Source organism: Sorex araneus, chromosome 2 (genome assembly GCF_027595985.1).
Source record: "Sorex araneus isolate mSorAra2 chromosome 2, mSorAra2.pri, whole genome shotgun sequence".
NCBI lineage: Eukaryota > Metazoa > Chordata > Mammalia > Eulipotyphla > Soricidae > Sorex > Sorex araneus.
The window spans coordinates 152,492,053-152,504,479 of NC_073303.1; the positions used below are offsets into that span (position 1 = coordinate 152,492,053).

At 38.6% G+C, this 12,427-nt stretch overlaps 1 protein-coding gene across 9 annotated transcripts in view; it reads right to left on the reverse strand.

Annotated features, from left to right (window-relative positions):
• Positions 1-1,248: 1,248 nt before the first annotated feature.
• The window catches only part of BBX (BBX high mobility group box domain containing), a 318,125-nt gene continuing 306,946 nt past the window's right edge, over positions 1,249-12,427 (reverse strand). For 7 of the 9 annotated variants that reach the window (XM_004606732.2, XM_055126206.1, XM_055126200.1 and 4 more), the window contains 3 exons: positions 10,351-10,548; positions 7,961-8,150; positions 1,249-3,521 (listed from right to left, as the gene is read on the reverse strand). In XM_004606732.2, the coding sequence (XP_004606789.2) occupies positions 3,434-3,521; positions 7,961-8,150; positions 10,351-10,548 (476 nt within the window). In that variant the 3' untranslated portion in view covers positions 1,249-3,433. Of the gene's footprint in view, positions 3,522-4,525; positions 4,578-7,960; positions 8,151-10,350; positions 10,549-12,427 lie in introns of all 9 variants that reach the window. The other 2 variants (XM_055126204.1, XM_055126205.1) reach the window with 2 other exon arrangements.

Here is a 12,427-nt window from a genome sequence, read left to right on the forward strand (position 1 = left end):
TTCAGGATGGCATTTGTAGGAAGCTCATCTGACATAATTAAATAACTTTTTAATAAATTCGTGGGGAAAAGACTGTCAGAATTACTATAGTATGGTTTATCCTTTACAAAGGGCTTCAGTGAATACAGCTTTGATCTGAAATCTGGGAACTAACCTAATTTGGGGATAAGAGCCTGTATCTTCAACGTGGCTGTGGGACATTTTTCCTTTTCTTGATCTCATTACAGTATCCAAACAAATAAAACCTTACAGAGGATGTCTTACAGTATTTTTCTTTCACTCAGCTTCTGTGAGCTGCAGTTTAGTTACTATAATATACTCTACACATTTCAAAATTACATAGGAATACCCAGAATAACTAAATAAATAAAAGGCTAATGGAAACTGGAACAGTACTGTCTCCATCTGAGACTAATCATCCACTTCCAGCATCACAGAGAAGGGCTAGGACAATTTTTTTCCAAAAGATTTATATACAGGTTTGAATCCAGAAATTAAGGTTAAAAGCATAAATAGTGATAATTTCAACTAAGTTCAGAATGGTTTGAGAAAGATATGATACAACAATTTAGAGTAAGACAAAGCAGAAAAGCATCATATTTTGGTTTGCTTTGAGATATACATAAGGTGCAACAACGATTTTTCTCAAGGATGCTTGTGGGACAAATGTTAGTGTAGATGGTGTATGCTGGCACATTAAAGTACACACCATAACAATATGATCTTCCAAAAAAAAATGAATGAGAAATGAAAGTGATCAATGAGAGGGAGCACTACATGTTGGTCTGACATATTTGTGCTAACAAATGTTACCTGAAGATACCAACACCCTTTTCCAGCGGATAGAGGGCATGAGAAAAGCACTAGTACTGAAATCAAGACATCACGCAGAGAAATAACAAGGCGAGTGTCTAAAGGACTATAAAGCTTTGCAGGATTTCTGCTACTCTCAGTGCCTAACCGCTTAAAAATTAAGCATTTCTACAAAAAAGATTTTTTTTAAAGTATCTGAAAACAGTCATATCCAGTAAGTTGCCCTCCCACCCCTGCCCTTGCCTAAGGGAAAAGCCACTGAGGTTTAGGAAAAGCAGATCAAGTAAGATATTACTCACATAGAAAAAAGGAATCTTCTTTTGCTTCTTTTTAAAAAAGGTCCCATGAATATACAGCAAATTCTTAAGGAATTCTAGTGAAATGTCATCGGAGGACTGAAGGAGGGTGCTCTGGCAAAAATAGATCTATCTAGTATGTCCTACAGAGTAACAAGTTAGTACCATTGTCAAGGTGCATGTTCTGCACCACATAATTTTTCTCATTGGTTTTTTTTTTTTTGGAAGGGGATTTGAGCTAATTGTTATTTTTTAAATCACTGCTAGCAAGTGGTCCAAAAACTCCAACAGCCACCCACACTGGGACCCAGCAATCTTCAAACATTCACTACGTGTACTGAAATTAGAAAATACTAATAAAATAGCATCATAGTAAAAAATATTATACTACAATTAGGGGCTGCTCACCCACAAGATTTATTTCCATGTGAAAGGGGTTAAGCTTTAGCCTCTGATTATCTTTGCTTAATTCTTTTTTTCCTCCATGCACACACTGAATATGCATTTTTGAGGATACCATTCTAATTTCTTTGCTGCCCTCTTTACCTGCTTTGGAAAAAAAAAAGACCCACTTCAAATCAAATCTCTATATTCTTTATCAATTTTGTTAGTATGTTGTATATATTTTCCAGCACCGAAACTGAAGTAATATCTACAACCTGAAATGCTAAATGTAGTTGGGACTAATAGAGTCATTTTTTATGGCTATCAAGTCAAATTACGATTAGAAAAAAAAATCATTATAATTCAGTCAAGTATAAATAAGAAAGCTAGATAAAACCTTGTAAACTGTCACCATTTAGAGATCTAATTCAAAAGCTCAACTTTAACTAACCTATCAAAATTCTGCCAGTTTGAAAACCACTAAAAATTATTGCTGGAATCCAATCATTAAAATTTGGTAGTTTGTGCTATGATGCAAGAGTGGGGAAATACTTTGTGCTATGGAACAAATACCCTGTAAAATCTGTAGCCTCAGACTAATTTTGATTTATCACTTCGCATCTGTTGCTAGGAAACAAGACACTGGGAACGTCAGGTGGTTAAGTCAATATGTTGAATGTTTTAAGCCAGTTAATCCATTTGGCACTGGCATATGTATGGTTGTTTTGTTTTTTTTTTTTAATGGTCAAAAGCAACAAAACACAACAAGGAAACAGAAACTTGCAGGTGTATTTATGACTGAGAGCCCCACTCTGGTCAGGCAAATCTCCCTCACCGCGGACTTCATACCTCTTTCACAACACGACCTTGAAATGGCTCTAAAAACCTGCAGTGCCTATTAGGCTGTGCATAGCAATTGCTACCCGTCCAGTCAGTTTGGGATGGATGTGAAAAGTCTGTAGGTCAAAGTCCACATGAAGTGAGTGTCTTCAATGCGTTCAGAATAGTGAAGTAATACTAAGGTCACTTCTGAATAATATTTTTCTCTTTTTTTGTTTGTTTGTATGAACGATCCATTGGTCACTTAGACCCCTGTGTAAAAATAAAAGAATCCTCAAGGCATGAAAACATCAGTAATCTGTAATCTGCAGGACTCTTCCCCTATCTGGGAAAATATTTGCCACGATTTGCCCCAAGCAAATTCTTCTTGGTCTCTCAAGGCTAAGAAAAAAATTCAGCATGTAAGAATTGTAACCTTTTTCCTCTTTTTTTTTTTTTTTTTGCCAGCAAACTACTACTCTGGTGGCAAATATAAAAGTGCAGAAGATCTGGACCATGAGGCCGAGCATACACCGCTAACAATGGTACATCTGCCTGCCCGCGCTGCATGGGAGTCTCTGGAACAGGCTTTAATATTATTCTACAATATAAATGTAGGTAGAACCTATTATATAAACCATCTTCAAACTTAAATCTCCATGTACAAAAAAGACTAGGAATATCTAATAATAACTAGTGCAGTGCGTCAGGTTTTTTTTTGTTTTGTTTTTTGTTTTTGTTTTGAAAGAATAACTAGGCAATATACGAAACTAGTTTCACACTCTCTGGTTGGTAAAAGAGATGCTGAATGAGCTACAGTAAAGGCAGCCTTTTACCAAGTAACCACCTATTACCGCCGAAAGCCTTCAATAGAAAGCAAAGCTCTAAGATCATTCAGTTTCTGCTCATTCTCAGACAACATTACCCACAAAGGTTCTGGGTTCCAAAAGAACAAGCTGGCCCAGGATGCTAACTTCTGCTTCAAGTGAATCTGGACCGTACTGGGCTACAAGCACTTGTTTGCAGTCTGTATTTTCCACCATCTGGACTCACTAGCATCCCTCTGTAAAGACAAGGCTAGGGTAGTAGGTAAAGCACATGTTTTACAATTAAAGAACGCTTCACTGGTCAGCGCAGGAAATAAGAACAGGAGCCTGTGGCATTTCTTTTGGCTGTCCATCATGGGTGAGCGGGGTTGACCTCTGACCTCTATAAAACAAGAGAAAGAAATCATGTTCATATATTTGCGTATGTTATCAGAAATAGGAGAGAACGAACAACCAATCAAAACTTTCCAATAGCTTATTTAAAGCTGCTGAGTTACTAAGTCATTTAATTAAAGTTATTTTTCCTGCACTCATTTTATTTTTCAAGGATTTTAATTTTTCTAGGCCCTCATATATGCAAGGCAAGTGCTCTACCACTGAGCTACACTACACCCTCGGTTTCCTTTTAAGGATTTCTTCTTTCAGTTTCCCTTATATAACAATAATATCCTCGGCCCCCATCCAACCATCTCTATTTTATAGAGAAAAACCCTGAAAATTCAACAGATTTGGATAAATTCCGTAAGAAATAGGAAACTATATAAGGCTGTGGGTTAATTTTCGCTTATTCCACAAATATTTAAAAAAGAGAGATTACTTTCCGAGGTTTAGGGGTAAACTCTCTAAATTAAGTGATAATTTCCCTGTTCATTACTTAAGATATGTAATAATCAATCTGATTTAACACTTAAGGCCAATAAAACTTAAAAAGAGGTTCATTATAACTGTAACAATGAAACCCTCCCAGGGGTCAGAGAGGTAGTATGCAGGGAAGGCACTTGCCTTGCAAGCAGCTACGGTGGTTTTGGCGGCTACTTCCCCTTAGCACCACCAGGGGTCACTCCTGGCCACAGTGCCTGGAACAGTCCCTGAGTACCACAGGCTGTGGTCCCCAAACCCAAAATAAAAATAATGAAAATTTCCTAATAAAAATCTCACAGGTTCATGGAGAATGTAGAGGGGGAGAAGGTTAAATGCCAACTCTGGATTTCAGAATGTGAGAAAATCTAACCAGTTGGCCCAAATCAGCACACAAGGAGAGAACTCTAGAAAATTCATAGAGATACTTGTGGTTTCAGTGGAAACTGCACCAAACTTGGTTGATTTATAGTCAGAAGAAAACTGCTTAAAGGGCTAAGGATGTAGCTCAAGCAGTAGAGCACATGCCTTATAAGTGTAAGGTCCTGTTTTCCATCTCTGGCTCCCCGACGCCCAAGCCCTGCAAGAACAATTAAAAAAAAAAGGGAAAGAAAAGAAAATGTTTCAAAATCTTTAGTAATTTCCACATAAGTTCTTATCCTAAAAAGACAGGGTCAGAACCTCCTTGACCTTCCCTGCCAACCTACCATACCTGCCAAGGCCCTCACTGCTCTGCGCTACAAGGGACATGGCACTGCCTGGAACTGGTGACACAGGAGCAGTGACCTCACTGATGACCTTACCATACTGGATTTTCTTCAGAATATTACATACAAACAAAAGGAGCAAACTTAACATTCAAATTTTATTTTGTTACAAGCTGCCCCTGTCCTTCTTTATCTTTTAATTTTGTTTGTTTTGTCACACCCTGTGGCTTCTGTGCTCAGAGATCACTCCTGTCTGGGCGTGGGGACCATATGTGGTACGGGGGATTGAACCCAGGTTGGATACATTCGAGGCAAGTGCCCTATTCTAGCCCCTGTCCTGCCACTCCTGCCCCACCCTTCTTTATCCTGATGTACACAAAAAGAAGAAGGTAGATAAAAACGACACTTGGGGAGTTCAGAACCCAGTGATCACTTAACAGCCTAAGTAAGACATTAGGGTTTTAGAAGAACAAAACTCGTGTTGCAGTCAAACCTCTGCATTAATTGATTTCTTTGTGTGGGGGATATGCTGGAAGCATCAACTATTCAACTCTTCACTCAAGAAAAATAAAATTCAAGTGCTATTTTCTTACTTTTAAGTTTGAATATGTAGTATTACAAAAGTCAAATGGATTTTAATACAGTATTTAAAAAGAAAACATGAAAAAATAGGGCATTGGACAGACTGTAGAGCAGGACAGGGCACTTGCTTTGCATGTGGCTGACCTGGCTTGGATCCTCAGAACCCCAAACAGCCCCTGAGCCCCACCAGGATGATCCCTGAGAGCAGAGCTGGGAGTAAGACCTAAACGCCCCTGGATATAGCACAAAAGCAAGCAGAAAGCAGCAATGAATTGTGAAAGGTGAAATGTACACTACAGAAAAAGCAAGGAGAAAGAAACTGAGGCGAGAGCTTTGCTGAGTCTGTGAAAAGAGAAAGGAAGGTGGAAACATGGTGAGTGCAACTAACCAGTGTCAAGTAGAAGGATCTGGTGAGATTCCTAGTGACATTCTGTGGAATGACAGAGGTTTTCTTGAACAGCTCTCAAGAGGAACTGAAGTTCAAAGACATTCGAGTTTAAACCTCAGTGTACTCTTAGCAAGTTAATAAACTATAATTGGTGTCAATTATAAATGGACTAATAACGCCTGCTTGGAGCTGGTTTTAGGATTAAGCTCAATGAGATTTCTTCCAAATGAAATTCCTACTAAATAAACCAACAAGGGTTTACTCCTGCATTTTGCAAAACTGACTAAACCTAAGGGTGCAGGCAATATTTTTACCTATAACTGTTGACTAGCCACTAGGATAAGATCCTAGCATCTTAAACTATAGATTATGATTTCATATAAGGTCCTGTCACTTCCTGTTTTTGTTTTAAGCTCTGGGCCACACCTGGTGGTGCTCAGGAGACTATATGTGGTGCCAGGGATGAAGTGGAAGGCTAGTGACTTAACCTCTGTACTATCTCTGTGTTCCTAAGTTTTTTGTTTTGGGGGAATATACCTGGCAGTGCTCTTGGCTCTGTACTCTGGGATCATAGGAGTGTCAGGTACTAAATTTGGGTTGGTGGATGCAAGGCAAATACCCTATTCACTGTATCTACTCCAGTCTACTCATTAGTTTATGAGAAATAAGTCCAGAGGATAGATGATCTCAGAAAGGGCACAGAGAGCAGAGTTAAAGGGAGAATGTACAAAAGGTAAAAACATAGAACCTGGCTTATCAGGACAGCAGCAAACTGCATGTTACTGCAGGCAGGGAGGATGGGTATTACTGGTGGTGGTGGTGATAGGAAAATGTTTGCTGATACTTTCTGCTGCTGCCAACCGGAAGCTAAGGAAGGCTGTTTAATCAGTGCAATGTGATGGATAAAGTAATGTTTATTACAGAGTGCTAGAGTCAACAAGAGTGCCTGTGGCAGCCTTCTGAGTCTTCCATTATGATTCTCCCTTTTACATCTTCTACTTCCTCTAATTCCCACAATTTATGGGGGCATTTAATAGCATATGAGTTTGTCCTGTGAAGTCAACTAAAATATTACATGTGAGAAGAGCATGTGCAGTACCTCCCTCAGAGGCTAGAGGAATTTTAATGCCAGTCAGCATCCACTGGTTATTAGGCAGTGTAAACAGGAAAAGAATTTGACTTCTTAGAAACACCTAGAGGCGATCTGTGAGCAGTCACTCGAACTATAATATGACAGGTAAAGAGCATAAAGCAAACAAAGCTTATGTCAGAGTCTCCTAGAACAGCATATGAAAGAGGAGAATGGAGCTGACAGATGGCTATCAAGTTATGCCTGACTTCAAGGCCCACTGTACTCAAGACTGAGAGTCTAAGAAAATAATTCACCTGTGTGCAATTCATTTTGAGTAAAAATAAGAAATACCTGGATTTACAAAAGGCTTTCCCACCTCTCCCAGAGGATCATTTAAGTAGCAGAATACCCTATTATATACTTAGAACCCAATCTACTTTCTGTAGGATTTTATGGAGTTCAAAAGTCTCTCACAAGAATCATCTCATTTAATCCTTAAAATTTAGTAGTTCTTTGAGGATTACTTTTTTGTCCATCTAAGACAAGAAAACTGAGGCTCAGATAAATAACTTCATAGCCAGCACAAAGCATTTTACTAAGCTGAGAAAAATCTAAGCCTTCTTTCAGTCATGATGCTCTTTCCTCTGAAACACACTGACTTCTGCCAGCACCATCACTGCCACCAACACCAGAGGCATGAGGGTTTAACCTTTTCCACCACTGGGAAATTCAACTTATTTCACATAACAGCTTCGTGGGGTCCTACTTACTCCACCTTACAGAAGACTTGAGTTAGAGATTTTCATGATCTTGCTCAAGACAAGCTTTCCAGGGTCAGAGCGAGGATTTGCCCCCAGTCTGAGATCTGACTCCAATGCACATGCCCAACCATTATATAATTTCTGTTTCCACACAATTTTAGACTTTGTATGGAAATGAAGTTTAGTCACAGAATAACATCCAAAATGAAATCATTAGCTGGCGGTATGCCTTTCTATTTCCATACTGTTAAGTAGCACATATACTTTCATAACACTTCACATAAACAAATCTGCAGCTGAAACTGCATCTCATGAAGCCCAGTGCATTGCAAAAAATACCACACATCACATGCGAAAGGATGACTCCATGGTACTTTCTCCACATTCTTTGGAGATGGCAAGGTTAAAAAGGGGTCCCAGAACTTGAGTGGAACAAGATTTCCCGCCACTAACCTGTGCACATTTTCCATGGCAGCCACTTCAGCCAGCGCGGCCAGGCTGAAGAATGCGGACACTGCTGGCATCTCGGGAGTGCTGCTTCGTGTCTCTGCGACCTCGGCATTGTGTGAGCATTCGTCACTGCAGCCTGTCTCAGTTACCTTAGGGAGACTCCTCTGCAGCTGTTGTTCCTTTGGTTTGTCATCTGTAACGATAGGGAAATTCATCATGAGAGGATCACTGTTCTCTCCAGAGAAGGGCCAGAGAGGAAAGTGTTCACCTGTCATCCACTGAACTTGAAGGCTTTTACAGAATCTCTTTGGCCTTAGATTAAGCTCTTTGGCAGCTAGAGGTGGCACTGTGCCCTGAAGCTGGGCAGAGAAGTGGTTGTGTTTTATCCAAGGTCAAAGAATAGGTAGGTCAGTAAGGAGGAAAAATGGGCTCTGACCAAAATCAAACCCGAATGACTTCCCTAACAGGGTCTGTGACGACTACAGAAGAGTCTTTAAAATCCCCAATTGACCAAACTTTTTTTTTTCAGTGCTGGGGATCAAACACAGAGCCCTGAAGATGCAAGGCAAGAGTACTACCATGGAGCCAAGCCATGACCTGCTGTAGCACAGCCTTCCATGGCAGCCCACATTTTCAGTATGCCGTGAAGCCAATACTTAGGAGGGCCCAAACTGGTCCCAGTGAGATTAATCAATGGCAGTAAAATCTCAAGTTGTTACATTTGTGCTGAAGACTTTCTGGAAGCAATAGTAAGGGGCGTCCTATTTATGAGGAGGTGGCTGAAATATTATATAAATTTATACACTGGAAACAAGGGCAACTATTTACCAAACAACTATATAGCCAAAACAAAGGAGGACTTGATCATGGTTTTAAAATATTATACGTATATAAAGCAATTGTTGAAATCTGTAAATGCTATATATTAGATTATGGAATTTCTTAGTGCCATTTTTTCCTACAAGGAATTATTTTCTAAAGTCTTTTGCTTTTCCTATAAGTGAAAATGAGGCTTTAACAACTGTAAAATGAAAATTATAGAAGAAAACCCAGAGCATAAATAGAAAGAAAGGGGCTGCTGGATAAGATAACAGAAAAACTACATTCTAGTCCTTGCTCAATTTCTATTTTGTTGAATATCAGAATAAAAAGCAACTTTTTGAGCTTCATCGCATATGACAGGGTGAAATTAGGGGTCTTTAATGTTTTGAGTTCAAACAATCTCTATATGCAAAGCATGAGAAAAAGTGCACAACCCTCACTAATTGTCCTCTAATTCTATCTCAGCAATCTAGCAACAACTCGAATAACCCAAATTAGGTATTTATAAATATCACTCTCAAAAAACACTCATTTAAAATTTTTTTCTATTTATATAAGTCATTACAGACCTTTGATCTCCTCTTAGAAATTGGATTGGTAACAGTGGGAGGAAACTTCCTTCAGAATTGATAAAGGGAGATATTGGAGATGCTGAGAGGCAGAACTAAGACCTTTAATGCTCAGCTGTTGTAGCCTCTGGTTTCCGTGGCTTTCTCTGACCCCACTCCTTAACCCATGTCTCTTAGAAAATTCTACAAATTCTGCAGCTATGGAGGCTTCCAAGAACAGAAGACAACAACTGAAAACGGAGAAACTCATAAGTTAATGGATCTGGTTAAAGATTAGCCTAGTGAAGTCAAGAAACTCAGAAACATCCTTAGGCTCCCTTAGCAGTCTATATCAACTCTATAGGGAATGCCTGATGCCTTATAAAGTTTTAATAATTCACTGGCATAAATACCCAATAATTTGATTTACAATGATTTGACTAGTAGACCATGGAGAAATACTTATTTGTTTAGTATTTAAAATTAAAAAAAAATTTTTTTTGGGTTACACCTGGTAGTGCTCAAGGGTTACTCCTGGCTGTGTACTAGAGTAACTCCTGGTGGACTCAGGGGATGATGGAATGCTGGGGATTGAACTTGGGTTCTCTGCATGCAAGGAAAGTGCGCTACTCACTTATAATCTTTCTGGCCCCTTGTTTAGTAATTTTTTAAAAGTGAAGGATATTGGGAATTTGCTTAATTAAAATGGTTTTTGTGCATACTAAGAAGTGGGGGGAGAAGCTAATACTATTAAACATTACCTTTCCTTTCTAGGAATCCCAGTCATGTTCCTTAAAAGAAATAAATTTTAAAACATGAAACACTGACTTAGGAAACTGTAGAAAACAAATATCAAACTGATGCAACCAAGAAAAAGGGTTCCTGTGACCAAATCCATATGAGACCCATTTAAAAACGAGAAACCGAGTTGGCATCTAGTCATTTGCTAGCCAGCAGTGACCATGATGGCCATGAGCGCCACCGGTCTGCTCTGATTGTCACTGTGGCAAGTTCCCTTCTTACCCAAGCTACCTCCAGCCGGTGAGACTCGGCCATCTGCTGTCCTGACAAGATGTGTGATCTTGGTTTTCCTTGCTTTTCTCTTTTGGCTGCCCACCAAGGGTTCTTGAATTGTAGTTGGTTCTGGAGTGTTGAGAATGGATGGGACATTTTTAACCTTATGAACAGGCTCTGTGGTGTTTTTGTCTTCTGAAAATATGGCTAAAAGAGAACAAACAATATACAGTTACTCAGAAATTCAAGGCAACAACATTGCTCTCAGATGGAAACATGGGTAAGTTTCTGACCTGTCTGGAAGACCTTACATTCATAGTATATGAAATAATCAGGGGAAAAGTAAAGGAAAAATATGTGCATAATTAAAAAAATACATATATACTTATTTCTATTTTCTTTGAATAGCTAAGTACAGACGACTAAGATGCTCTCTCTTTTATTGAAATACTGGGATGAGGGCATTGGCATAACATGTTGTAAGGGTATGGACTTTCCAAGTGGGAGGGGAAATAAGTATATATACACTTCTGAATGAATGGTGCTCCAATATACAATTTCTATAGGTGGTCAAGGTCCATTATCTGGGATCCTTTTGGTCAACTGGTCTGAAAAGAACAAAAACAGAAGCTTCTCTTCTTTTGAGGACACTACAACTAAATACACATATCTTAACTTATAATTTTGAGTGGGATATCACCAGGTTGGACCAATCAGAAATGAGAATGATATCTGAGCTTTTAAAAAAATGTACTGAAACATAAGCACAAAAGTTTCTAAGTCTGTAACTGTACCTCACTGTGATTCATTAAAAAAAAAAGTGTACTGACTGCTCCACCCAGTTAGATAAACTCTGATGAAATTTGTATTGGCACTCTCCCATTCACTGTATTCTAGGAACAGTTGAATATCTTCAGTGAGATAATTTAATGTAATACTGTATGACAGCTGGGTTCCTGGAGAGGTTGGTTTTAGATATCCTAATTGTAACTGTATTACTAGTAAATCACTAAATTAAGCATATACCTAATAATTAAATACACAGAGACACTGTCGAAAGCAGGGAATACACTCAGCCATCAAACAAGTTGGCAGTGGTTATATAGGCAAGTCCTCACCCTTCTTCCTTCATTTAAAAAAAATGCAGATTTGGGTATAGTTAAAGCTTTAGATGTTAGTCATGTTTCAAGACAGGATTCTTATTTTTTTTCCCTAAGGACTTTGGACTGGGATAAGCCATAGCTTTCTGTTTTGAAATACCCAATCTCTTAAGGCACAGAAATTGTTTTTTACAAAGAGGGGCAAGAGATTGGAAAAAATCAGTCTATATAAACTAAACATGGATGCTTTCACTGAAGCGCTTATCAGAGGGTGGAGGTGGACAGTAGAAATTACTACATAACACAAGAAGAAAGAAAATAATTCTGGATGTGAAAAAAATATAAAGAACTTGCTGGTATAAAAACTTGCACAAATTTCATTTAAATCTTTTTAAAATTGAAGTGAGAGGTTAATGCAAATATGATTTGCATTACTATTATTGGTGGGCATTTATCGGTATAACTTCCTACGACTTCTCCCTTCACTAGAGTGCCTGCTACCCTTTGTCTACCATTCTAACATGACCCACACCCTGAGCTCAGTTCTATAGGCCAGCTGTCTGGTACTGTTGCCTTTGGGTCTTAGTTATTTCCTTACTATGTCACTCTATATCCCAAATATGAGAGAGAGATCATTCCATATCTGTTCCTTTTCTTCTGGCTGGCTTCATTCAGTACAATATTCTCCAGGTTCTATTCATGTGGCTGCAAATTGCATAATTTTGTCTTTTCTTAAAGTTGAGTACTATTTCATTGTGGATACATAGACCATAGTTTCCTTTCTTTTTTTTTCCTTTAAAAAAAATACAGTCTAGCCCTCTAATGATTTCAGTACATCCTTAATAAAGGGGGGTTATAAATTTGTAAATTTGCTCTCAAGAGCCTGACTCTATGCTTCTCATTCCAAAAACAACTGGGAAATAATTTCAATTACCTCAAAAGAAGGTGTAAAGCAGAAATAATTCCATGTAGATAGGTTGTATAGG